General features: G+C 40.3%; 1 protein-coding gene across 1 annotated transcript; it reads left to right on the forward strand.

The window, feature by feature from the left end:
- Positions 1–953: 953 nt before the first annotated feature.
- Positions 954–25,107, forward strand: LOC124114963 (EGF-like domain-containing protein 2). The gene is made up of 11 exons (XM_048382577.1): positions 954–1,062; positions 12,208–12,257; positions 13,546–13,665; positions 14,792–14,914; positions 15,546–15,748; positions 16,251–16,405; positions 17,053–17,195; positions 18,393–18,480; positions 23,221–23,389; positions 23,837–23,972; positions 24,724–25,107. The coding sequence occupies exons 2-11, from the start codon at positions 12,212–12,214 to the stop codon at positions 24,942–24,944; spliced, it is 1,404 nt and encodes a 467-aa protein (XP_048238534.1). The 5' UTR covers positions 954–1,062; positions 12,208–12,211; the 3' UTR covers positions 24,945–25,107.
- The last annotated feature ends 1,498 nt before the right edge of the window (positions 25,108–26,605 follow it).

The following is a 26,605-nucleotide window of genomic DNA, read 5'->3' on the forward strand; positions in this document are numbered from 1 at the left end:
CGACTGATAGGATGGTGTAAATCCTGCTGGGGTCCATTTTAATCTTGTTTTGTTACGTATGAAGTTACATTTAAATGATTACCTGCTAGTTTTAAATACAATCTGTGATAAATCTAGTTATTTACTTTCCTTCGACGACAGGTTTTTATGGTCTAAATATATCTATTTTGAATATAGTACTTTTCCTCGTCACGATATGGCTGAAATAATGCCGATGTGACGTAACATTTTATCTCACTCACTCACTCACTCACTTTACAAGTATGATTCGAAGAAATAACGAAATATTAGTATATTGAGTATAATTCATACTCAAGGATGAAGTCCCATACATTTCCCATCCAAGCATTCGACTATGGTACAAAAGGAAAACTGAATATGATTGAACAACTAATAACGATAGCATGAACTATATGTCGAACAATGTAAGGATACCAATAGTGTGAGAAAGATACTCATATTACTGTCCAACACTATACTTGCAATAGGGGGGAGTACAACTACGATAGTATGTATCTTATGCTGACACTAAATACGTCCCTTATAACACCATGGTAATATTTAACATGAGCTCACAAGTCACTTTCAGTAAATGCAATTAAATAGTGGTGAGACTGGGAGCGTGTATGCTACAAGCATCAGATTTATGTTTAGGTAAGCACTAGTTCGTCAACATGTCAGAGTTTCCGCCTCTCATAGCGTACGTCATGTTGATTACCCACGATATTAAACCATTTGGGGAAAGGCACGTATTCGCAAGCCTGATTAATATTTGCAGTATCTCTAAATGAGGGAATAACAGTTACTCCCCTTGGAGAACACGTAATTTTCGTGGCAGTTTAAACGAGACACCCTTTTTAGATATTTATAAATGTACATTTTGATTTATGTCGAGCCTGAGGCAGGGGCTGGTGGCTTCTGTCTTAGAAACGTATAGCCCCCGCAGTATCGTATCCGGCCTGCTCAGCAAGAGGGATATATTACATCAGTAGCTTTGGCAAAGCAGCATTTCACTTTAAGAAATCCACCAAGTGTAACAGTATTAGAACTGGCAAACAAAGGGTGAGTTAATTTCTTTGGTTTTTTTTAATTTTCTTCTTGGCATTTAACTGACAAAAGAAACGAATGTTGTTGAGAGATAGCCCACTTATCGACGTCAGGCAAACGTCAACTAGTAGCATTTGATATTAGATAATGTATTTTTTTCAGTTAGTATTGTTTTCTTATGTACATTATTATCCTTTTTAATAATACCCATGGTTTTGTAGGTTTTGTCCTAAACGTTTCGTTGACCATTTCTTATGAATGAGAACTTTGCCATAAACGTCTATTCATAAGTTGAGGCTGGAGACAGCATGTTCAGCAGCACAATTATCCACTAAGGTCTAGCATACATCCTTGTAACCGACTGTCATAATCTCGTAATGTGTTCCTGTGCTTGGATGTCAGTGTCATAAAGTAGCCATTAAACGGTATTAAAGGAGTAACTCGGCTGACCGCATTGGAATCTTAATGACTGCTTCCACGAGAAGACGCCAAGTCGCTTTCTTGATGTTTTTGATTTGTTCCAATTTGGCCGTGTTCTTAATAAACATAGTCATGGTAGGAAATATAGTATTACTTGTTCTATCTCTTTGCACATGTAGTTGTGCTTTAAGTTAACATCAGTAGCACTGTTAAATAAGTAAATATTGATTACAAATAAGTAAAGGTTACAAAAACATTTCCATAATCCTAAGAAATCTCTGTTAATAGAAATATTTCAATAGATCTCTTGTATAATTCCGATTATCGGCATGTGTCGATGATCACTATGAAATTGTGATGACACCAGGGCCCACTTGCTCAAAGCGATCTTAGTGCTAAGACTATCGTAAGCCTATGTTAAAGTATGGGGGTTTCGATCATCTTAGTGCTAAGATTACTTTGTGCAAGTGGGCCCAGGTAAAGATCTCATTCTGCTCGGGTGGCATCCGTCATAAACACATGCAATGGCAAGTCAAATGTTCACCTGAAGAAAACATAGGAACATATGGTACAAGTCTAAAGTGGGAATTACTTCGGATATTATAAAAGGAATGCATCACATATCACGAGCTTCTTGTGGGTATTGGTATGAATACAAGCACGAGTAAGGACTGTGACAATTCACCAGTTAAAGTGGATTGTCATACTTCTTGACGAAACTAATAATGTACATTTCATGGAATGAATAAGAAAGGCCCTTGTTGTCATGAGTCGCACAACTAGGAATGAAGTTGTACTAATTTGCTTTTCTCATGACATATGACATGTCACTTTGTAAGACTAAATATATTTATAGCATTTTAATGTGCCCCGTTTCAGTATGATTGACAAAATTAGGAATTGTTTAAAGTCTTTTCAATCTAGCTGTCTGTTATTCGAAGCAGCACATTACATAATCCATTGCTCAATGACGCAAGTTCGTATTTAAAGGGTGTTATAGTTTCTGTATAGTGACGATATCAGATCTCACAACTCTGCATGCATGTATGGTTACCAAAAGGAGAAAGGACTATGCCTGTTGTAAGTGTCGACTATGCCTGTTGTAAGAGGCGACTATGCCTGTTGTAAGAAGCGACTATGCCTTTTGTAAGACGTGACTATGCCTGTTGTAAGACGCGACTATGCCTGTTGTAAGGGGCGATATACCTGTTGTAAGACGCGACTATGCCTGTTGTAAGACGCGACTATGCCTGTTGTAAGGGGCGATAATGCCTGTTGTAAGAGGCGACTAAGCCTGTTGTAAGACGCGACTATGCCTGTTGTAAGACGCGACTATGCCTGTTGTAAGGGGCGATATACCTGTTGTAAGACGCGACTATGCCTGTTGTAAGACGCGACTATGCCTGTTGTAAGGGGCGATAATGCCTGTTGTAAGAGGCGACTAAGCCTGTTGTAAGACGCGACTATGCCTGTTGTAAGACGCGACTATGCCTGTTGTAAGGGGCGACTATACCTGTTGTAAGAGGCGACTATGCCTGTTGTAAGACGTGACTATGCCTGTTGTAAGACGTGACTATGCCTGTTGTAAGAGGCGACTATGCCTGTTGTAAGACGCGACTATGCCAATTGTAAGACGCGACTATGCCTGTTGTAAGAGGCGACTATGCATGTTGTAAGACGCGACTATGCCTGTTGTAAGACGCGACTATGCCTGTTGTAAGAGGCGACTAAGCCTGTTGTAAGACGCGACTATGCCTGTTGTAAGAGGCGACTATGCCTGTTGTAAGAGGCGACTATGCCTGTTGTAAGACGCGACTATGCCTGTTGTAAGACGCGACTATGCCTGTTGTAAGACGCGACTATGCCTGTTGTAAGAGGCGACTATGCCTGTTGTAAGGGGCGCCTAACGGGATCGGATGGTCAGATTCGCTAACCTGGTTGATGCATCGTATCCCAATGGCGTACATCAATGTTCACGACGTCAATCGGCGGATTGTCTGGTCCAGACTCGATTATTTACAGACCGCCGCCAGACAGCTGGAACATTGCTGAGTGCAGCTTTAACTATAAGCAACACACAAACCAAGTGCATGAAAAACTTCGCTTTTACAATAAATATAATTACGATATTGGTAACTGTCATGTCTCCATTGGTGAATAATCCAACATGGCGATAACCATAACGATGTTCAATAATCAAAATGTTCTCCTTACTAACTATAGTACATTTTAATACGATGATACTGACCACATCTCATATCTTACATTTGTTAAGGGTCTTGTATGGTCCAAGACACCTATAGATCATTGCCTTATATACATTATGAGCAACTATTATGATGCTGGGAATATGCTTCTGACATCATCGCGTGATAGATATTGTAACGATATCTATGAAGTGGGATACGAGTGAGTTGGGTTTAACGCCGCTATTAATATTATTCTAGTTATATCACGGCGTGTCAGCTTGATGTGGGAGGAAAGCCCGAAGTGATGCAGGTCTCAGACGTTTACCACCTTTGTGAATCCCACAAGCATTGGTATGATGCTGAGTAACCCAGAAACATTATCGGTGCGAACCGGGATTCGAACCCACCATCATTGGTTTCTGTCATGCCAAAGGGACGCAACCCACTCCCACCCCCACATACGAGGTCATATTATGGCAACATATATTATCAGACGAAACAGCAGTGTTAGTGCAGGCGTTGTGGCCTTTTATTTTATATTTTCATTCGTGGTAATAATGACTCCTCACCGACATATGACTATAGTAAATCGTTGTTTCTTGACACATTGGGCATTTGATACTAACGTGGTGACCATAGGTATATCTCTATCTTCAGATGCTCGGGACAATTTTAAATTTAAATTTAATGTCATATGAAGATGGCTGAGAAGACAATATGTAAAATGCTCAAAACATGTTTGAAAATTAGGGATCAGAGTTAGGCAAGAAGTATACATCGCGATGAATCCCAGTGGGGCTCCCTTTCGGGCCGATCTATCTCTTTTATGCACAGGAATCGGCAATTTTAGACGGATTTGCAAAATCAAACGAGGTAATTCGGCCGAGACGTTTATACGTAAACTTGATCTCATAGCTTTCAGTAATGGTAACAGTTCAGTAGTTTTGTATGAAGTTGAAAGTAACATCTTGCTACAATGTATGTTTAGTGGCAGACAGTTTCAGTTCATGTCAGCAGTCGAAGGGATAATTATTTGTTCAAGCATTCTCTTGGACAGTGGATTTTTTTCGATTAAATCTCAGTTCACTTCCCCTAGATAGTCGAAATCGTACTTTTGATAGAGATTGCCTTTGATTAAGAACGAGTTTTTGTCGCTTCACTATTATGTTTACATTATTGTTTTCCCATAATGATTACATTATGAAAATGTAAATATGACCTTAAGCTGGACAAAATACTAATTAGATTAACGTTATGAATAACGCTCCTCCATGGTTGATGCCAGAAATGTGTCCGTGGTCACAATGAATACCGTTTAGTGCATCCGAGAAATGCGCGTGTAAAAAATACACCGTGTCGCCTCAAGTGCCTGTCTCCGCCGTCTCCCACTCCCCAAACACCCTCGTTATATTGCTTGTTTTGTGTCCGTGATGTGATGTTTTGTCCTTGGGAGCAATATCATAGTCACCTTGCACGTTCTTAGATGACGGATGACCACATTTCTGAAACTGACTTGATGACTGTAACCAGTGTCATATGGAGAGGACGCTACTAACGATAAACGTGTATAGCCGTTAGTAGACGTCCTTCTCCAACCATTACCTGTCAACTTCCACACCTGCCGAACGTAAACGGGGGGTCATGTGGAGGTCACGTGACACGTCCAGGCGGTGGGCGACGTTAGTGGCCGACAGTATGATGGTCCCATTACAACCGTACACAACTGTTCTGCCTTTATCTACCTCCGATTTGACAGATTTCAGTGAATCATACAAAAAGTCTGGTTTATTGTTTTGTCTCGTGGATAATTGTCTTTTGAGAGCTGTATGATTTGTGATCTAGTTAGAGAATGCTTACATCAAGTGTTTGATTTATGGCGTTGTGTCGGTATTTCGGTTTTCTCCTTGCAATTATAAGACAAGTTGTCGTTGTGGATGTAAGGGTATTAATGAAACAATCTGGGAGATGAAAGATCTCACTGTGAGTCAAAGGGAGCCTGATTCTCAAATTGAGGCAGTTCTATTCGCGTCGTCATAACTGTCAATCTACCTGACACATGGATTTCATTGAGGAACGTTCAATCACGGTTTTTTTAATGTTACAAGACTCCTTCAGCTGACAATCATAGTGTCTCTGATTCTCATATCAACGCATTAATATGCAGAATATGACGTTAACAGCCCACATAATTGGCTTACGCTTTCTCGCAGAAACGTTTATGTTTTGTGACTTCTTCTTTCAAAATAACCAAAACATCATTATGACACCTTTCCACAAAGATGTGGATATTGGATAAGCTAACACCCTGTCATAACTATGAAAAAGATAGAATAGATAGACGGCTGTAAGAATAGGGTGGTGTTCTACCGGGAGGGCAGGGCATGTTTACCTTGCGTCATCACTGGTTTTCAGCGATCAATTTATTGTCACTTATTTTACCTTTTACACCAAATGAAATCTGTTTAGGCGGATAAAAGAGACTGTTTATTGTCTGACCTTGTCTCACAAAAAAAAATCAGGCATGGTATAGCATGGGTCATCTATATCTAACAGGTATTCCTTAATATAAGCCTAAATCACAGGCAAGTAAACACAAATCTAGGTCAGGCTCTGACATATATGTCAGCATGAATATATTGGAACCAATACATCACATACCTACATGGATAAAAGTCAATAACACCAACAGCGTCTCTGTCATGACTTTACTAAAAAATGATAAACTTCTATAATTATAAGGTGATAGAAAGCAGCTCGTGTATACAAAGAGTGGTCGCGTAGCCTGCATGTGCCTTTTCAAAGAAGAAGGGTCATGTCAGCACACAGCTACAATAGTGTGCCACGCAATGTCTGAAAGAAAACAAACTTCTACATCACCAGCAAGATTGGCCGTGTCGGCCGCCCTGATGTTCTCCCCGTTGTGATATATCGGGCTGTTTGTCTCAGATCCTTTAATCTCTTCCCTGGCCATACATTCAGCCTTTGTCATGTGTATGACACTTGTTATGCATGTCTGTGATAGCAGCTTAATCCAATACAATACAGGTCCCTGTTTAGGGGGACTATGTGTAAAATGCTCAAAGCATTTGATGAGGGAAAATCTGTGTTCTACGAATGCTTCCAAACACATGGACCAGGTGTTATTATTGCGTATATACATATTATGACATGAGGTTGGGGCTATCTATGGATTTGTCGCCCAAATTATATTTCGACTTTTTTCTTTTCATGTGGCATCCTCACTAGTTGCACCGGCGCGTGGATTACATTCTATGTACATGTTCCCGGTTATTTGTTCTAGTTGTAACACTGTGATAAACTATTCTCTGTCAGTTGTTTAAACTGCCATCTACATGCCAGCCATCTGGATGGTTCTCAAACACAGTCATGTCTTCCTGTACGTGTAGGAATCAGACTAGCACTTTGATACATTATGACAAGAGGTACTTAGAAACTATCGGATACAAACACGAATAAACTCTTCTATATCCACACTTTAATATAGTTACAGTGAGAATGGTGATGTGACGTCATTATTAGTGTCCCGTCGTTAAGTATTACGTAATTAATTATGTCTGTTTCAAGTCAACAATGGCCATAAAACCAATAATGCCATAATGCGCTTGACATCATGTTTACAAATGTCGCTTTGTTGGAGAATATATTGATTCGCCTATTTTGAGTCATATGGAGAATAAACTACTTTTTGTATTACCAGTATTCGCCAATCGGGCCTGATGATATAACATTAACTTTATATTATTAATGATGTCTGTATCAAGTCAACAATGGCCATAAAACCAATAATGCCATAATGCGCTTGACATCATGTTTACAAATGTCGCTTTGTTGGAGAATATATTGATTCGCCTATTTTGAGTCATATGGAGAATAAACTACTTTTTGTATTACCAGTATTCGCCAATCGGGCCTGATGATATAACATTAACTTTATATTATTAATGATGTCTGTATCAAGTCAACAATGGCCATAAAACCAATAATGCCATAATGCGCTTGACATCATGTTTACAAATGTCGCTTTGTTGGAGAATATATTGATTCGCCTATTTTGAGTCATATGGAGAATAAACTACTTTTTGTATTACCAGTATTCGCCAATCGGGCCTGATGATATAACATTAACTTTATATTATTAATGATGTCTGTATCAAGTCAACAATGGCCATAAAACCAATAATGCCATAATGCGCTTGACATCATGTTTACAAATGTCGCTTTGTTGGAGAATATATTGATTCGCCTATTTTGAGTCATATGGAGAATAAACTACTTTTTGTATTACCAGTATTCGCCAATCGGGCCTGATGATATAACATTAACTTTATATTAGCAGGAATTGCTTTAAGGCGTCTCATTCCACTTCAGAAGTAGACATGCACACAGCAGATACACACGGGAATCAAGGATGATTACTGGAAGTTCGCCTTGAACTGTATTCAATAATGTAAAAATCATTTAAGCTTGACACTGAAAATGTACCATATTTATATGTTTGCGCAATGAGAGAATAAATTCATATACACATGAACTAGTCAGAATGAATTATCTTACCTTACACGTGCATGTCGGATTCTTATTGGCTGAGACCCATTCTATTTTTATCAATGTACTCCCTATAGTATAAAGTAAATTTCTTATGTTCCCCGCTCGATTTGCGGACTTGTTTGCATTACATTTGCCACATATCAAACACAATTTTGTTTCACGACTCAATTACGTGAGACGACATAAATCATATATTCGCCGGATATTTACTGTTCATTTCCTAATGAAATACATCCAGGGGAAATAATTCTAGTTTTCTGCCACAACGAAGTGGATAAATGCCTAACTGTGGTATTCTTACCGATTCGGACAAAAAAATGCATAAATAAGACATATCTGCAAAATAATTAGGTGTGCGGTAAGATATTTCGTTGTACACTATCCTTCGGGTGGCATGGGTCGGGGTACCTTTTTGTTCTCCTTAATGTTCTCAGAACTTCCCCTTGAGGCTCGGGGAAAATGAACCAAAACAAACAGGTGCGCAGCTAGGGAAAATTATAATGTAAGCAATCATATTGCAGTTCTCTTTTTTCTATAACACCCATGTCATTTATCTAACAAAAACGCAAGCAGAACTGTGCAGCAAATCTAAAAGAAGGATATCACGAAATATCCCTTCCATGTTTTCTACATAACATATTTAAAGTATAAAACAGTTTGATTATTGTGATCAAACCCAGATATCCTCATAAAATATAAATTATCAAACAAGAGAATAACCACTCTAGATTATCCACAGAAATATATCCCATGTAGTGTAAAGGGCAAAACAGCTGTGAAAATTATATTATATAAATCTATGATGACACCAGGTGTTCGCGAAAATGGTAACGGAAATGTAACAAGCAACCAACAACATCGAATCAACTCATCAGCCACAATTTTGACACTGGTAGGCAAGTCAACCTGTAAATTAACAATAGATCATGTAATGTGTACAAACGTCTGACAGAAGAACACGCTAAAGTACTCTTTTTTATATCTTATTTTATTTTTTAAACGATTTCAAAGTGTAAGCGACCCGTAAAGATCCGGGGTAGAATAGGTCTTCAGCAATCCATGCTTGTCGTAAAAAGGCGACTATGTTTGTTATAAGAGGCGACTAACGGGATCGGGTAGTCAGGCTCGCTGACTTGGTTGATGCATGTCATCGTAGCCCAATTGCGTGGATCGATGCACATGATGTCAATAACTGGATTGTCTGGTCCAGACTCGATTATTTACAGACTGCCGACATGTAGCTGGACTATTGCTGAGTGCGGCCCTAAACAATAAACAAATAAATTAGGGAGTCATATATTAAACAAAAAAAATAAAAATAAAAATTCAGTGTGTAAACACTTGATTTTTGTGCTAATTGGTAGATACGCTACTGACATAGATGATACATCAACCCATGTTCGCCCTCGAGACCGATGGCCAACTTATAATCTACCTATTCAAACAACGTGGAAACCCTCTGATCAGGGTTGTGTACAGAGATGCAGCAATCGTTGACTATTTTCAACAGATACCCAATGATCTCTCCTCCTTTGATTTGACCCCATTGACCCGCGTGCAAATACCACATTACCGTGTAGTTTTAATAGTGGCACCCCTGGTGGGCGAGTCTATTGTCTGGCTAGGGCCAGGGCGGGTCACACAGTAGAGTTTTGTCTTTGACCTGTACTGGACCAGCGACCTAGTTACATCGCTGCAGGCAAAGATTCTTCAATGACCATAAACAAAATATGGTGTATGGCTGATCCAGTCAGCGACGTGTCCGCGGAGGGGGCTATAAATTAACCCCCTCGAGATACGCTACAAATAAACAACAATCGTTTCATGATACACAAAACGCATAACAATAATTAATACATGATCGCATTATCTTGTCGCAATTAGTAGATTCATGTTCCAAAAGCTACTTAATACAATCTATTGAATAGAATAATATCGTTGTAAATTTTGTGTTGATGAATAGTTACATTGCATCAACAGTTTCACATCAAGTTTCACATATTAGCAGGGGTCTGATGTTGTTTTGACATATTGTACCGACATATATACATATTTTATTCTATAATTTCAACAGGCATTGAAATCTATTAACCGCCAGACCCGCCAATCTCTACTAATATAGGGGTCAAGGGTGTACCAGTCGTCTGAGGCGCCTGAATTTGCTGTGAGTTGCGTCCTTTAGGCGTGCCAGAAACCTATGATCGTTGGTTCGAATCCCAGTTTCGCTCATATTTTACATCTATTCGTCAATGTCTACCCGTGCATGTGGGTTTCACCAAAATGGTAAATGTCTAAGACCTGCATCACTTCAGGCCCCCCTCCCACATCAAGCTGACACGCCATGGCGTAACAGAAATACAGTCCTTAGCGGTATTAAACCTACTACAATGAAACCATCAGTCAGAAAACCCGTCTTCCGAGCGCTAACTGACGACGAATGGTCGTTGTTTATCGTACAATAATATACTGCAGGAAGAACAAACCATTAGGGGCGAAGGTTTATTCTTCCTGCATTGTTTTATTTACGATAACCAACGACCATGAGTAGTATATTTCTTAAATGAGATATCAACATTATGTACAGCCTCTTTATGGTTGATGTTAAATTAATTTTTTAATTGAAAGTTTACACGATATACTGCGTTTCATTTGGACGAGAGGTCGGTCACCTGACCGCGAAATTGACGTTCATTATTGTATGAACGACACAATTTGACGGACATTCCCCCACATTCCTGGGGAAACCCCTTGGAATTCCCCAGCACGAATACGTACAGAAGCATTCTTTCTGATCATTAAGAGCCTTTAATCTTGAACTCAGCGTTTCAGTATACATTGAGAAACGTTAGAGTTTGATAGCACGTTCGTTCACGTATATCCTCGCTACTCCCCATCCTAGTGAACAAAACGAAGAAATCCACGTCCAAACTTTGGTAGTATCGACTCGGTCCGTGACAGTGGCAGTGACTGTCTACAGTCAATGAGTTTAACTTAGTGTCTATTTGACACATCTTTAATCACCTTTCAATGATCGGCCAATTGATCAATGATGACTAAAACATGTAACCGCCATAGGTTCATTAGCAACTCCCGAAATCTCTCCCGTCACGTTTATCGTGTCGGCCATTTTGACGTCTTGTGCTTGATGTAAATGTATTACGACGCCTTGTCATTGTAACTGACTTACTGAGGTAGTTCTTAACGTACCTTTCTCGTCTAATGGTCATATTATTTTAATACATGTGTTGCGTAAGATGTTTCTGAAGAGCAAGTTGTGCATCAATACGCTCATGGGACCCCTTTTTTAAGAACTATTTTATTCCCCGATATAGCTGGTTGTTGTATGGCTGTTAGTGTAAACATGAAGTCACGCGTACTAATTAAAAATTGTGTATAGATCTTGTCTTACATCCTTCGAGGTAAGAAATTGTGATAAAAAATTATTAGAATTGACTTTCACTTTGTGTGAACGTCAATTCTTAAATGTTCAAGCTTTAAAAATATATACCCCTATTTAAGAAATGAAGGCTCCCGCAATAGAATCCGACCTCTAAAATGTCGGACAAGTCCATTTTATGCACAGGTTGCTATTTACCTCATATTCTCACAATTCTCACATCGATTGCCTTTACCTTTTCTCCCAATACCGATTGTCATATCTCTCCAACGTTTGGATCATTCAACCACAGCGTTTATCTGCCTTGCCCAGTTGCATCTACGAAAACGACTCAGTAGACACTCCCCTCTCAAAAATAATGTTGTCCAATATACGATGTCATCAAGTTGAGAGCACATGTTCGAATCTCCAGAAATGACGTCATTATGTTACAATGTTTTATTGTGAAATATACCTGGTTTCACTTTTCATTGTTCTTTGCGATTTATCGCGTAGCTGTCATGTTGTCACTTTAGGGTTAACGCTTTGTGCTGTTTCTTCAGTGTTTATGTCATACCATCACAATCCTTCCTCTCTGTGTAACAGCAGGATGCGGCTTCTCGAGGCAGTCGGGTGTGTCCTGGCGCTGATTCTAGGTGAGTCGGCTTAATCAACGGTGTTGTTTAGCATCCCTTTAAGTCCTGGGATAAGTACTACTATTGTTGCTAATGGGGTTATAAAATCCAACCTGACAGTAGAGCCAAGGCCAGTCGGTACCTTTGACGGGATTCATTTTCAATATGGATACTGCTGTAGCATCTCTAGTTCGCGTGGCTTTCCTGCTTCCTTTTAGGCACCCACCAATAAATGAGCGTAAGTATTATTCAAAATTATTGCATTCGCAATAGTGCTTGTGGTACGTGATAGCGTGCAGTTCCAAGTACCTACACCTGCTGTCATCCAAGGAAACCTCTTTGAGGCAAAACCTTGGAACCATCAATTATATACGGTTTCCCATATTCGAGACAAGAGAGGTGCTGATCTTAGGGAAAAGTGTCGATAAGGATCGTGTCGGTATCCTAACGTTACATTCTCTTAAACGAGCCCCGTTGGCGTTCAGTAGTACCTCTATGTAATGATGTAAATCACCCTTAGAATGCTTTAGAAGGCTTTAGCCTTGAGGATGAAGCAATCATCCTTTGCAATATGTCGAGTTAATGATGCAATCATGTTTAGCAATGAATCGAGTTAATGAAGCAATCATGTTTAGCAATATGTCGAGTTGATGAAGCAATCATGTTTAGCAATGAATCGAGTTAATGAAGCATTTATGTTTAGCAATATGTCGAGTTGATGAAGCAATCATGTTTAGCAATATCTCGAGTTAATGAAGCAATCATGTTTAGCAATGAATCGAGTTAATGAAGCATTTATGTTTAGCAATATGTCGAGTTAATGAAGCAATCATGTTTAGCAATGAATCGAGTTAATGAAGCAATCATGTTTAGCAATATGTCGAGTTGATGAAGCAATCATGTTTAGCAATGAATCGAGTTAATGAAGCAATCATGTTTAGCAATATGTCGAGTTAATGAAGCAATCATGTTTAGCAATGAATTGAGTTAATGAAGCAATCATGTTTAGCAATATGTCGAGTTAATGAAGCAATCATGTTTAGCAATATGTCGAGTTAATGAAGCAAACATGTTTAGCAATATGTCGAGTTAATGAAGCAAACATGTTTAGCAATATGTCGAGTTAATGAAGTAACCTTGTTAAGCAAAATGTCGAGTTAATTAAGTAATCACCTTCATTATTTTATCGAATTAACGAAGGAATCATGTTTAGCAATATGTCGAGTTAACGACGTATTCACGTTCAGCAAAGTGTCGAGTTAATGAAGGTTCGAGTTGACATTATTTATCTGTTGATCTGGTGTTATAGTGAGTGATGCATACTTTGACTGTCGACGTCGGGGGATGTCCTGCAATACCGGAACATGTAACATCAACACGGGGAACTGCAACTGTCTCGACAACACCTCGGGGAAGGACTGCGGCCAAGGTAGACGAAGCCTTACATCCAGTCATACACCTGCATTGCAGACGCGGTAGTCAGCGACATCACACGTGCATCCTGACATCCATTCATACATCAGTATTACAGACACTGTTGTCAGCGACATCACACGTGCATCAGGGCATCAGTATTATAGACACTGTTGACAGCAACATCACACGTGTATGCTGACATCCATTCATACATCAGTATTACAGACACTGTTGGCAGTGACAAACGTGCCTCATGGCAGCCTACTGAGTACATACACCTGCAGACACTGTTGAAGGCGATATAGCACATGTATCCTGACAAGCTACTCTACACCTGCAGATACTGTTGACGGCGATATAGCACATGTATCCTGACAACCTACCATACACCTGCAGACACTGTTGAAGGCGATATAGCATATGCATCCAGACAAGCTATCTTACACCTGCAGACACTGTTGAAAGCGATATAGCATATGCATCCAGACAAGCTATCCTACACCTGCAGACACTGTTGAAGGCGATATAGCATATGCATCCAGACAAGCTATCCTACACCTGCAGACACTGTTGAAGGCGATATAGCATATGCATCCAGACAAGCTATCTTACACCTGCAGACACTGTTGAAGGCGATATAGCATATGCATCCAGACAAGCTATCCTACACCTGCAGACACTGTTGAAGGCGATATAGCATATGCATCCAGACAAGCTATCCTACACCTGCAGACACTGTTGAAGGCGATATAGCATAGGCATCCAGAGAAGCTATCCTACACCTGCAGACACTGTTGAAGGCGATATAGCATATGTATCCTGACATCCAGCCACACACCTGCATTGCAGACACTGTTGTCAGCTATAATACACGTGCATTCTGATATAAAGCTAAACACAGACATTGTTGACGCTGTTTTCTTCTATATTAAACAAGCAGCCAGCAAACATCAGCATTTTAGACACATATGTATGTTAGAAAATCCTTGGACAAAACAAATAGTTCCACTATGGTATTATTAAAAATCAAATTAGTTCTAGCAGAGGTTTGTTTTTAAAAGTTATCTAGGATTCGAACCATTATTTTGTCGCACAGTTCTTGGTACGACTACTACTGACTGCTGTGATTACATGTACAGGGCCTGAGACCACGGGGTGTGTTGGAGACTGCCAGAACGACGGCACGTGTACAGACATCTCGGGGTCGCCGAGCTGCTACTGCAATGAAACATTCACCGGTCCCCTGTGTGAGCTGCGGCGATGTGAGTATTAGAAAAGTCTTAATGCAAATATAACGATAGTCCCAAAAGTCTATACAACCTTTGACTACATATGGTTGGAATACTCTTGATAAAAAACTCCTTATTATTCTGGGGAAAATAAATTTTGTCAACAGATTTTACACAAACCGTTCTCTGGATATTTTGAAATATGTGTTGGGGGTCAAAAAGAAACTACTTGGCTTCTCATTCTCGACAAGAAATTGTATGTCTTATTCTGTCATACAGACCCAGAAACAAATATATCCAATACGGCCCAAGCAAGTCTATAGTGTTTGGCAAGTCCAGATTCGTGCAGTTTCTGAAAATGAAGAAAGTTTCTACACTCCTTTTTATTATATTTTATAACTATTTATCAACCTTTTTCTGTAAAATAAGCCCATTTTAGATATAAGTCTAGCGCAGACTGACAAACTACATGTATTTCGGTTTAAAACAAAAATGACAGCCCCTCCCTACACCACTAATCCGTCTCCCGTTACCCGACCTCCAAACACCACCCGATTATGTCACGCCAACATGTCTAAAGACAAGAACAATCTATTTTACCCGTATCTAAATGTACATGCAGTCAAGATATCCGTTCATTAATTAGACTTATTAATGTGTCCAGCCCAAGTGGAGTGCAGCGGAGAGAACATGACAATAACCATTCGACCCTACACTGGCTTCGTCGGTGCGGTGTACATTCGAAACCAAGCCAACACTGCTGACTGTGAATTCGAACAAAAGACGGACGCACAGTCCACATACTACGAACAGGTCTTTAACCTCCGAGAAGGGTGTTCTGCTATCGTGAAGAATGACACCCCAGGGGTAAGTACCATGTGTATCTGCAGAGGAAGTGCATTGCATCAAAATCCTTGAGATAAATGGAAAAAATGAAAGCGACAACATCCTTTCCATAATACCAGTAGCACTAAATTGTGCTTTGTTGCATAGAAGTAATCACATGATTCTGGTTTTCGAATTATTTGATATTAAAATTTAATCAACAGGTGGGTTAACGTTTAATTTTGTTCTCAACTTTATTGGAACCTAAAAGCCTTGAGTGATCTTGACTAAAACTCAGATCTGATGTTTAGCCGAATTAGATATAGATATATTTTAATACACTCTGTCGTCACTGCGAAGGATAAATTTCTGTAACCAAGATATACTGTGATGTCATGGACAATGAATAGCCCATGCTCAAAAGAAACATATGCTGCTTTTGCATTGAAAATAGAATATAAAAGACTCGATGTACAGGTTTGAATGTGAATGAGAAAACATTTCCTGTTCACCCTGACTAGTAGCGAAATACTGGTATTTGCAGGAGGACGACGTGACGTTTCAGAGGGAGGTGATTGTCCAGTACAACCCCAATCTGGAGACGCGGCTGGACCAGATCATCACAGTCTCATGTGAACATATCGCTGCCAACACATCAGATCTAGAGAGCACCATGCCAAGCGTCGACGTCGATCAAAGGTTTGACAAAGAGCGGCTGAGTTATGTGATGAAATAACCAATATGTGAATTCGAAATTGTGTGATGTCCTTCCATTTTTGCCTGTAACGTACATGAGAAGGCGTGAGTAGAACACAACTATGATTGTCACATCCGCATCGGAATCAAGAACAGTGATTCTTGATCAGTGAAATGATTTAACCAATTGAGTGAAACAAATTCGCTGAAATTGATGATGATCAAGAAACGAATAATCCTGACTGTTTATAGAAGCCGTTTTAACTCGAACTCGTTTAACTTGATATAGCGTTTATGATACAGTCCATGATATAGTGTATGATCCCTGCAGTTTCCTGAGACACAATAGAGTCAAATGTCGGCACTCCGCTTTGTACGAACTATGGGTAACTCGACGGGATTATTTGGAACGAACACGCTTATAACGATAACATACGGGTATCATAGTCGACATTACATGCATCATATCAATGAAAATGTCACAACGGGCAAAGGTTTTCAGACGAGTAGTGTTTGTACTGTTTTGGTCAAATCTAATTTTTTTGTATGCTTTCTTTTGCCGGCGGTTTATGATGGTTCTAGTCGATGTGTTTGACATGATTATTTTGGTGGAATTGAAATAATGGTTCTGGTGATGATGACGTTCGCAGGACCAACCTTACAAGAGACGAGACGAAGTCAGTGTACGAACCTGTGGAGTTCGAGATTCAGGAGAGAAGCGGAGGCAAGGTCAGCCCGCCCATCTTCATTGGCAGGGAGCTACGCCTGTTCTTCTCCCTCAAGGACACAGCTGGTAAGTATTATCACAGAACCCAGCATGATTTACCAAGGACAGATTCTTTGTGGGATACAGAGACAGATAGTCCCTTAGGTTAACAGAGCACAGGATCAGCTGTGACGGTTGTGGGGTTACTTTAGTTTTCTTGGGGTACAATTTAAGGTAGTGTCCTTAACTTTTTTTATTGCGTACATGGTTGTTGTAAAAAAGGGGAAATCTGATGTTGAAACAACTTCTAGTTGATTAATAGTATGTCCATGTATATCCAGTATAGAGGGTCACGCAGATAATACGAGATATAAGTATTCAAAAAGATGTCTCATGTTCAACTTCAAAGAGCCAGTTTAGTTACATTTGGAATGAACCATTTTATATCAACATGCTGTTTGTTTGTTTGTTCTTTATTTAACGCCGCAAACAACAATATTGCAGCTCTATGACAGCGGTCTGTAAATAATCGAGCCTGGACCAGACAATCCAGTGATTGACATCATGAGCATCGATCCACGCAATTGGGATACGATGACATGCATCAACCAAGTCAGCAAGCCTGACTACCCGATCCCGTTAGTCGCCTCTTACGCCTTATGGAAATTGCTCTGCAGATAACCTAGACTGATTGTGCTTTCGCGTTGACGTTTTACATTGAGATAATACTGACGTACCCGTGAAGATCCGGGGTAGAACCCATGCTTGCCCTAAAAGGTGGCTAACGGGATCGGGTGGTTGCTCACTGACTTGATCGATACAATGTTATGTCTTTGTATCCAAGTTGCGTAGATCGATGCTTATGGTGTCAAGTACTGTATTGTTTGTCAGACGCGATTATTTACAGACCTACGTCACATAGATGTAATATTGCGGTGTGAAAGACAAAACAAACAAACAAAACTTGTACTTTACCTCTACCCATGCGTACCGCTGTGCGAATTTAGGTAAGAAGAGAACCCAAGTGTTCACTGATGATTGCTTTTAAAGCCGACACAAATGGAGGTCGGGTGCCACAGTGTTGGTCTGTATGTCTGTACCTGGTTCAGACTCTAGTAGTTACAGACATCCATCATGTAGTGATACAAAAACTATTCGTAAAAATAAAATGTTCAGAATCTCCCCGTATCCGTAAGATGGTGACCATACTAGTTATTGTCTGCTAATGGTTGTTATATGTTATAAACTGTATGTTCTAACAAAGACGTGGTATTTTCTACACAGTGTTCAAGACGTTGAACGTGGAGAGTTGCATGGCTGTGAACGGGCGATCAGGATCCGACAGGAAAACCCAGAACCTGGTACAAAACAGGTAAACTGCCCATTACATGACGGAACTCCCGCCAGCCGATCTGATGAACATTGAACACAACATTACACAACCATGCAAAATATATATGAGGAGCTACGTACACATTCACTTCGGCACACATCAACCAAGTCAAAGAAACCTCATTAGTATGGACCCCATTAGTCCGGAAACCCCTACATTCCGGGCAAATGTAAACTGCTATATCTAACTTGCAAAGGGTTATGTGTAGGGGATATGTCAAAGCGGACAATCCGGACTGCTAGACATTGAATGATACAACCCGGGTCCACAGTATGTCGACAGTATGTCCACAGTATGCTGCACAGTATGTCCACAGTATGGTCCACAGTATGGTCCACAGTACGTCCACAGTATGGTCCACAGTATGGTCCACAGTATGGCCCACAACATGGTCCACAGTATATCCACAGTATGGTCTACAGTATGCTCCACAGTATGCTCCACAGCATGGTCCACAGTATGTCCACAGTATGCTCCACAGTATGCTCCACAGTATGCTCCACAGCATGGTCTACAGTATGTCCACAGTATGTCCACAGTATGGCCCACAGTATGGTCCACAGTATGGTCCACAGATTGTCCACAGTATGCTCCACAGATTGTCCACAGTATGCTCCACAGTATGCTCCACAGTATGTACACAGTATGCTCAACAGTATGGTCCACAGTCTGGTTCACAGTATGGTCCACAGTATGTCCACAGTATGGTCCACAGTGTGTCCACAGTATGGTCCACAGTATGTCCACAGTGTGTCCACAGTTTGTCAACAGTATGGTCCACAGTATGTCCACAGTTTGGTCTACAGTATTGTACGCAATATGCTCCACAGTATGCTCCACAGTATGCTCCACAGTATGTCCACAGTATGGTCCACAGTATCTCCACAGTATGTCCACAGTATGGTCCACAGTATGTCCACAGTTTGGTCAACAGTATGCCCCACAGTATGTCCACAGTATGGTCCACAGTATCTCCACAGTATGTCCACAGTATGTCCACAGTATGCTCCACAGTGTGCTCCACAGTATGCTCCACAGTATGTCCACAGTATGGTCCACAGTATGTCCACAGTATGGTCCACAGTATGTCCACAGTATGTCCACAGTGTGCTCCACAGTATGCTCCACAGTATGTCCACAGTATGGTCCACAGTATGCCCACAGTATGGTCCACAGTATGTCCGAAGTTTGGTCAACAGTATGGTACGCAGTATGGTCCAAAATATGCTCCACAGTATGCGCCACAGTATAGTCCACAGTACGGTCCACAGTATGGTTCACAGACTGCTCCACAGTATGCTCCACAGTATGTCCACGGTATGTTCAATATGAACATGTTTACATCGCAGTAGGACCTATATATACTCTTACAGAAATGTATGGGATCGCCGATTATTTGAAACAGACTACGTCAATGAACCGTTATGTGTGAGTCACGAGAATCATGCAAACACGTGCACTGTTGCACTGGGATGAAAAATGTGAGCATTTTGAAAAACATGCAGTTGAGGTTTGGCAAATTCAGGCAAGTTTGCAGCCTCAGAAGCAACCACACAAACGCATCCAAAACTGTTTGCCCCTCAGTACTGACTTCAGGTTCTCTACTGAGCGCTCACATTGTATGTGTTATAAGGGCAAGCAACCCTCTGTTTGTTTGTTTGTTTGTTTGTTTATTTGTTGTTAAACGCCGCACTCAGCAATATTACAACTATCTGGCGGCGGTCTGTAAATAATCGAGTCTAGACCACCCAATCCAGTGACTGACATCATGAGCATCGATCCACGCAATTGGGATACGATGACCTGCACCAACCTAGTCAGCGAGCCTGACCACCCGATCCCTTTAGTCGCCTCTTACGACAAGCATGGCCACCGCAGCTCTCTGAACGAAGTGTTATAAATGTTGGTTGTTCCTGCACTTCCTTGAATGAATAATACTATAGAAGCACTGATAGAAGTGTTACGATTATATTATACTATATGGCAGTCTTAGCACTATGAACGAAATGGGACCCATGTTTTCTGGTGATTACATACATTCGACTAGGCTATGGGGAATTTACGTATCATTGGGACAACTAGGTAAGTAAACACAACACTTGATAATTGACCGTAGATCAACATATTACCAAATAGGATGAACGATGGCGTGTCATGCATTGCTACAGAGTTTTTGTGCGTTCGTTTTAAAAAACAATATCATGCTTTTATGATATATATATAAAATTATAAACAGCTGTGTATATTAGCTATCGATATGTAACATCTTCAATATGTAACAAATTATCAGTATTTCCCCCGATCCATGTACCATGCTTGACATATTCGTGCTTTATATATGTGCTATTTATCCGTGCATGTGCTTTCCCATTACCTGAATAAACATATATCATTCAAAATTAGCTTCCAAATGAAATATCGCTTCGTTAAGATCAAGTGATCTCTCATATAGGAGATAGCACTGCAGAGTTGCGTCCCTTGGGCACGCCAGAAACCTATGATTGTGGGTTCGAATCCCGGTTCGCCCCGATTATGTTTCTAGGTTTGTCAGCACCATACTCGTGCTCGTGGGTTTCACCGAAGTGGTAAACGTCTGAAACATGCATCACTTCGGACTTTCCTCCCACATTAAGCTGACACGCCGTGATATAACTGTAATACTGATAAAAGTGGCGTTAAAACCAACTCACTCACTCACTCATATGACATACCACAGCAATGCTTTGCAGACCACCGTGACGTCATCGGTTACCATAGCATGAAAATCAAATATCTCAAAAATCCTTTGACTGGTGTGTGTTTATCAGGTTATGAATGTACTACAGCTGGTCGTATAGCGATCTCGCAATGGACAAGAGCTTCCAGTTGTGCTTTAACTCTGATTTCAGGATGTATCTTCAACTATACACATTGTTTGGCATTATCCTTGCTTCCATGGAGCGAAGACTTCTCTTCCTCATTGTCAACAGGTTACATCTTGTACAGTCAGGGGTGGAATGTAGAGTAGTGGCAATATTCCCTTAACGACTCATTTTGTATTATCCAATTACTGGCAAATATTTGCATGGAAGTAGTTGTTTGTCACGATATAGTCATAAGTGAGTAGTCACGTCGTTGTTAAGGTGTTTTGATTGCTCTATCACATGTTATTATCCTCCCTAACACGTGACCATTGTGAGTGGATGAATGTCCCGGGGACCTATTCTGTCCATTGGCCAACGGAACTGTGGTACTTACACGTTAACATAAATCTGGTATATTCTGTAGAGGATTTTATATGGCATAATATAGATTTTTTGCTACAGTCAATATGCGCAAATATGCATGCATCATCCGACTCGTTTTCAATTGTCTGGATGTTCGTCTTATTTATTTATTTGACTGTTGAATAAGCGCATCTATCTGGCTCCATCTTTGCTGCTGCTGATGCTGATGCTTTACCTTCAATGGTTCCAAACATATGCTGGGACCATTGCATGCTGAGCGTCATGTATACCTTGCTGAAATTAATTACTTAAAGAATGGTACAAAGCATCATCGCAAGCCTCAATATGGGTTCATGGAAACAGCTAAGCGTTAAGCCGGTCTTACAACTAATCGATGTTCTGTCGCCTGTAGGGGCGGTCGGGTAGCCCAGTGGTTAAAGCGTTCGCTCGTCACGCCGAAGACCCGGGTTTAAATCCCGACATGGGTACAATGTGTGAAGCCCATATCTGGTGTCCCCCGCCGTGATATTGCTGGAATATTGCTAAAAGCGGCGTAAAACCATACTCACTCACTCTGTCGCCTGTAGCAATGCATGACTTCAGCCGAACTCGCTAAGAAGCTTCACGTGATTGTCCACAAAGTACATTGTAAGTATATTTTCAAACAGTTGAAAAGGGCATTGGTTTCGTGCAGGATTCCACATATGTAATAAACATGTTTGACCATGTACTAATTTTTTATAAACTGCAATTGACTGTGGCAAAAGAAGAAAAAGACTAACATTTCATAACACTGGACGTTTTGTTGACAAGTGGTGTTTTGTTTTTCTACTGCACGAGATCCTTCCTTTGACGTGAATTTGTTTTGTCAAAAGCTTACAACTATACTGCATCCGTTATAAGCAGAAGCAAATCTTGTACCTTAATGTCTGCAGTGACAGCCATATTAGTTGATGCATTTCTCAGTCTCAGTCACCCTCGGTAACAAGGAAAAGAAAACCTCAGTCTAACATATGTATATATACTACTCAAAACATGTTAAGAACATACACAATTGGAAGGCCATGTGTGCCACAGCCAATACCCACCAGCCATGGCAGATTAACTATAGCCATATGGAAATATCGGGTGTCCATTTGAATAGTATATATGAGCTCTAATTTCGTATATTTTACCCATCATGCAAACCTAGCAAACCCAGGTAAACATTAAGGTGTGAGTGAGTGAGTATGGTTTTACGCCGCTGTTAGCAATATTCTAGCAATATCACGGCGGAGAACACCAGAAATTGGCTTCATTGTACCCATGTAGGGAATCGAACCCGAGTCTTCGGTGTGACGAGCGTACGCTTTAACCACTAGGCTACCCCACCGCCCTAAACAGTAGGGATTTAGAGGGGGCAATAACGAGCACGATTAACATAGTTCATGCATTTTCACTGAATGGACCACATATTACATATGAAGCTAGGCCATGATAAGATCACAGATTATAATACCTTTTCTCTTTACAGCTGCCCAACAATAGAATCCATTGATGTGTTACGAGGGCCTCTAGCACGTAACACTGACCAGAGCGCTGTTGTCATCAACTTCGATGCATTTAAGTTTGTGGACAGTAACGACCTGGAGTTTGAGTGTAAGGTTCGCACGTGTAAGGAGGGGGACACCAGGTGTGAAGCGGTGAGTTATTATAATAGTAGTAGTAATAATCATCATCATCATCATCATCATCATCATCATCATCATCATCATCATCATAATTATTATCATCATCATCATCATCATCATCATAATTATCATCATCATCATCATCATCATCATCATAATTATCATCATCATCATCATCATAATTATCATCATCATCATCATCATCATCATCATAATTATCATCATCATCATCATCATCATCATCATAATACCTGTGTTGAAGAGGCCCAGGATGATAAAAACATCTTTCCTCTTTGCTAACAGCTTAAAGTATTTTCTGTCCCTTTTGATACTAATGTGATTGACAAGATTCAGGAAAAACATGACAAACATGCGGACCTCGCTTTCTGTTCCCAATCTGTTGACTGAATACTGTTAAAAGCGGCGTTAAACCCCACTCACTCACTCACTCATTTGCAGGAAACTTGCTTTGGGACCGATACAGGATTCGGTAGGAGGAAGAGAGATACCGACGTCGGGAGGATGCAAGAGGAAGAAACGGTTGTGAGGAGCAGAATCACAGTGATAGATCCCCACTCATCGCAGATAATGACAGGTGAGTTCAAATCAGATGAAGATGACTTAGGCTCAGGTAATAATTGATTACGAAATGTAGATTATCTTTAAGTGGAGTATGAACTTTAGTCAACAGGATCAGAAAATGTTCAGAAAACTCATATTCTCAGAGACTTTTTAATCATGTATTCTGATTGTGCAACAGCGATATCGAATCATGATACATTCCCAAGAAAACAAATGCCAACACTTATTGTATTTAGAAAACGTTGCGGAACGTCGTGTTGTTGGTTATTCATAGGAAATGCACAAAAACGTTTCAGAAAGAAGGGCGTTTCTTCATCCTCCATCTTCCGACATCCGTTGTTAGAAGTTTTGTTATGTTTTCAGCACCAAACCTGTGCTCGTGAATTTCACAAAACCCGCATCACTTCAGATCTTCCTCCAGCACACAATTATATTATATTCATTAAGTAATGGAGGCTCATTGTAAATTATCGTGGAGTAGCCGAGTAGTGAGGGCCGGACCATCTGATATTATGTACTCTGGAGAGGGTATGGTGGTGGTGGTGTGTGAGGGGGAGATTATCGAAATAAAATATTGAAAAAGTCTTGAAAAAAGTAAATATACTTCAGACTATTGAAAACAAAATTGTCTGCTTGTCTGCCACAAAAAGTGCATTGTTTCAAGGTGTTTTCCTTTTTAATATAAAATGAGGCTCATAGTTTAAAATGACGTCATCGGCATGTATAAATGTTATATGACACTACATACGTAGTACTTTTTTCAGGTTCTGTGAGCGACTCTAAAGAATGCATTCAGAGGACGGATATCATCCTCACCATCGCCATGCTGGCTGCTGCCGTCTTCATCCTCTTCATCGTCACTTTCTGTCTGGCATTAAAAGCTCTCCGGTCACGTCGTGAAAAGTCCGTTGACAGTGACACCGACTCAACGACGTCGTCAGGCGGCACACGCCTTAGAATACCTCGGGTCAGATCGGTGTTCTAGACCTATTCAGTTCTGTAAGGCTTAAGCAGGAAATGTTTCTCGGGCATCGGCATGTTACTTAAAGGTGAGGTGAGGTGAAATGGGGTGAGGTGAGGTGAGGTGAGGTGAGGTGAGGTGAGGTTAAATGAGGTTTAACGTCGCGTCCAAGATTATTGCACTTATATAGCGACGTGCATGTACGTGTGTGTGTTTGTGTGGCTGCTTGTACTAGTCCGGACTGATGCAGATTTATAGTGCTAGCTCACTGAGATACCATGCCGCTGTTTAACATGAATACCCCACTCAGACACAGTATACTGACTCCGAGCCGACCAGTCCTTGTTTTAGCCCCTTAATGCCGAGCGCCAGACAGGGTAACAACAAGTACCATCTTTTAACGTCTTTTGGTGTTACGCGGTCGGGGACCGAACCCCGGACCTTCCGCTCTCCAGGCGGACGCTCTACCACTAGACCACGGAGGCGGTCTACGTTACTTAAAAGCATGTGTGTCAGTCATTTTTAGTGCCAATTCAAAAATAGTTTTCCCGCGTCATATGACGCTTACTATGTTATCCATAAAACAATACTTGACAACAGACATAATGTTTTATATGGCCGAGATCAATGTACGCCCAGTTGTGTTTGATGGTAATGATGCGGTAAATAAAAGCTCCTACCGCATCACCTTTGTTTTCACATCCTACCACCCTCTTCACTTTTGAGAAAAATGTACCGAGAAACATTTAATTTATATATGCAGCCTAATAAACGTAATCACATGTACCGATGCATGTCATGACAAAAGCAATCAGTTGTTTCAATGAAATACCAGTGCATCATCTCTTGCTACTGAAATCAAATATACAATTCCGTTTCACGTGTTCACTTCAAAACGGTTTCCAGCTTGGCATTGTCCAAGCATGTTAAGTATATAATTACAATAATCAACAATAATCAATTGCAAGAAACTGAATTTCAAGGCCAGTTTCTTTATACAAAATAAACAATGAATATTATAGCATGTTTGTGGACAGTTGCAATACGTACCTTCAAAGCAATTCGATCATAAGTAGTACGATTAATGTGGACATGACGAGGTATAATGCATGCTGACAATATTAAGTCTATTGGAATTATATACCCATATCAGATAATACTTCATAAGACATTCCTCTGTACATGTGTGTACAATGTGTTAAATTATGTAAATGCCAGTTTGTAAGCGCAACATACGACCGTTGAAAACAAGAAGACAATATATCATGTATGTTATTTGTTCAGAATATATGGTAAGTGTTCTATATTTGTTACTGTTGCTAAAATATTGTATATATTGATTGTATACTTTTTGTAATATCTGTATATTTTTAAATAAATAAAACAAAATAGAACTGTATTGTTATGTGTCAACTGTGGATTTCTGAGACGAACTGACCTGGTGGATGGTAGATGTTTCTAACGGGAAACATGTACTGTCGAAGTGCTGTCCCATATGTATACAGTGAATCTTGCTTCGGTCAACTGTGAATTGATCTTCACCATTACACTAGACACATTATCAATAAGGGTATTTCTTAAACATCTGTTTGATATTCGGGGTATGGGGGAGGGTGAACAAATGATTGTCGCAGAAAATGCTTGAAAACAATAATTATTCTCCAGACTGTTAAAACATAGAAATT

The sequence above is a fragment of the Haliotis rufescens genome, unplaced genomic scaffold (assembly GCF_023055435.1).
Source record: "Haliotis rufescens isolate VD_foot unplaced genomic scaffold, xgHalRufe1.0.p SCAF_4, whole genome shotgun sequence".
Lineage (NCBI taxonomy): Eukaryota > Metazoa > Mollusca > Gastropoda > Lepetellida > Haliotidae > Haliotis > Haliotis rufescens.

Excerpts from the sequence above, each read along its gene's own strand:
- LOC124114963 (XM_048382577.1), top strand. The coding sequence starts at position 12,212 with ATGCGGCTTCTCGAGGCAGTCGGGTGTGTCCTGGCGCTGATTCTAG. Across the intron at positions 13,666-14,791 it reads GGGGAAGGACTGCGGCCAAG|GGCCTGAGACCACGGGGTGT; the intron begins GTAGACGAAGCC and ends TTACATGTACAG. Across the intron at positions 14,915-15,545 it reads CCTGTGTGAGCTGCGGCGAT|CCCAAGTGGAGTGCAGCGGA; the intron begins GTGAGTATTAGA and ends TAATGTGTCCAG.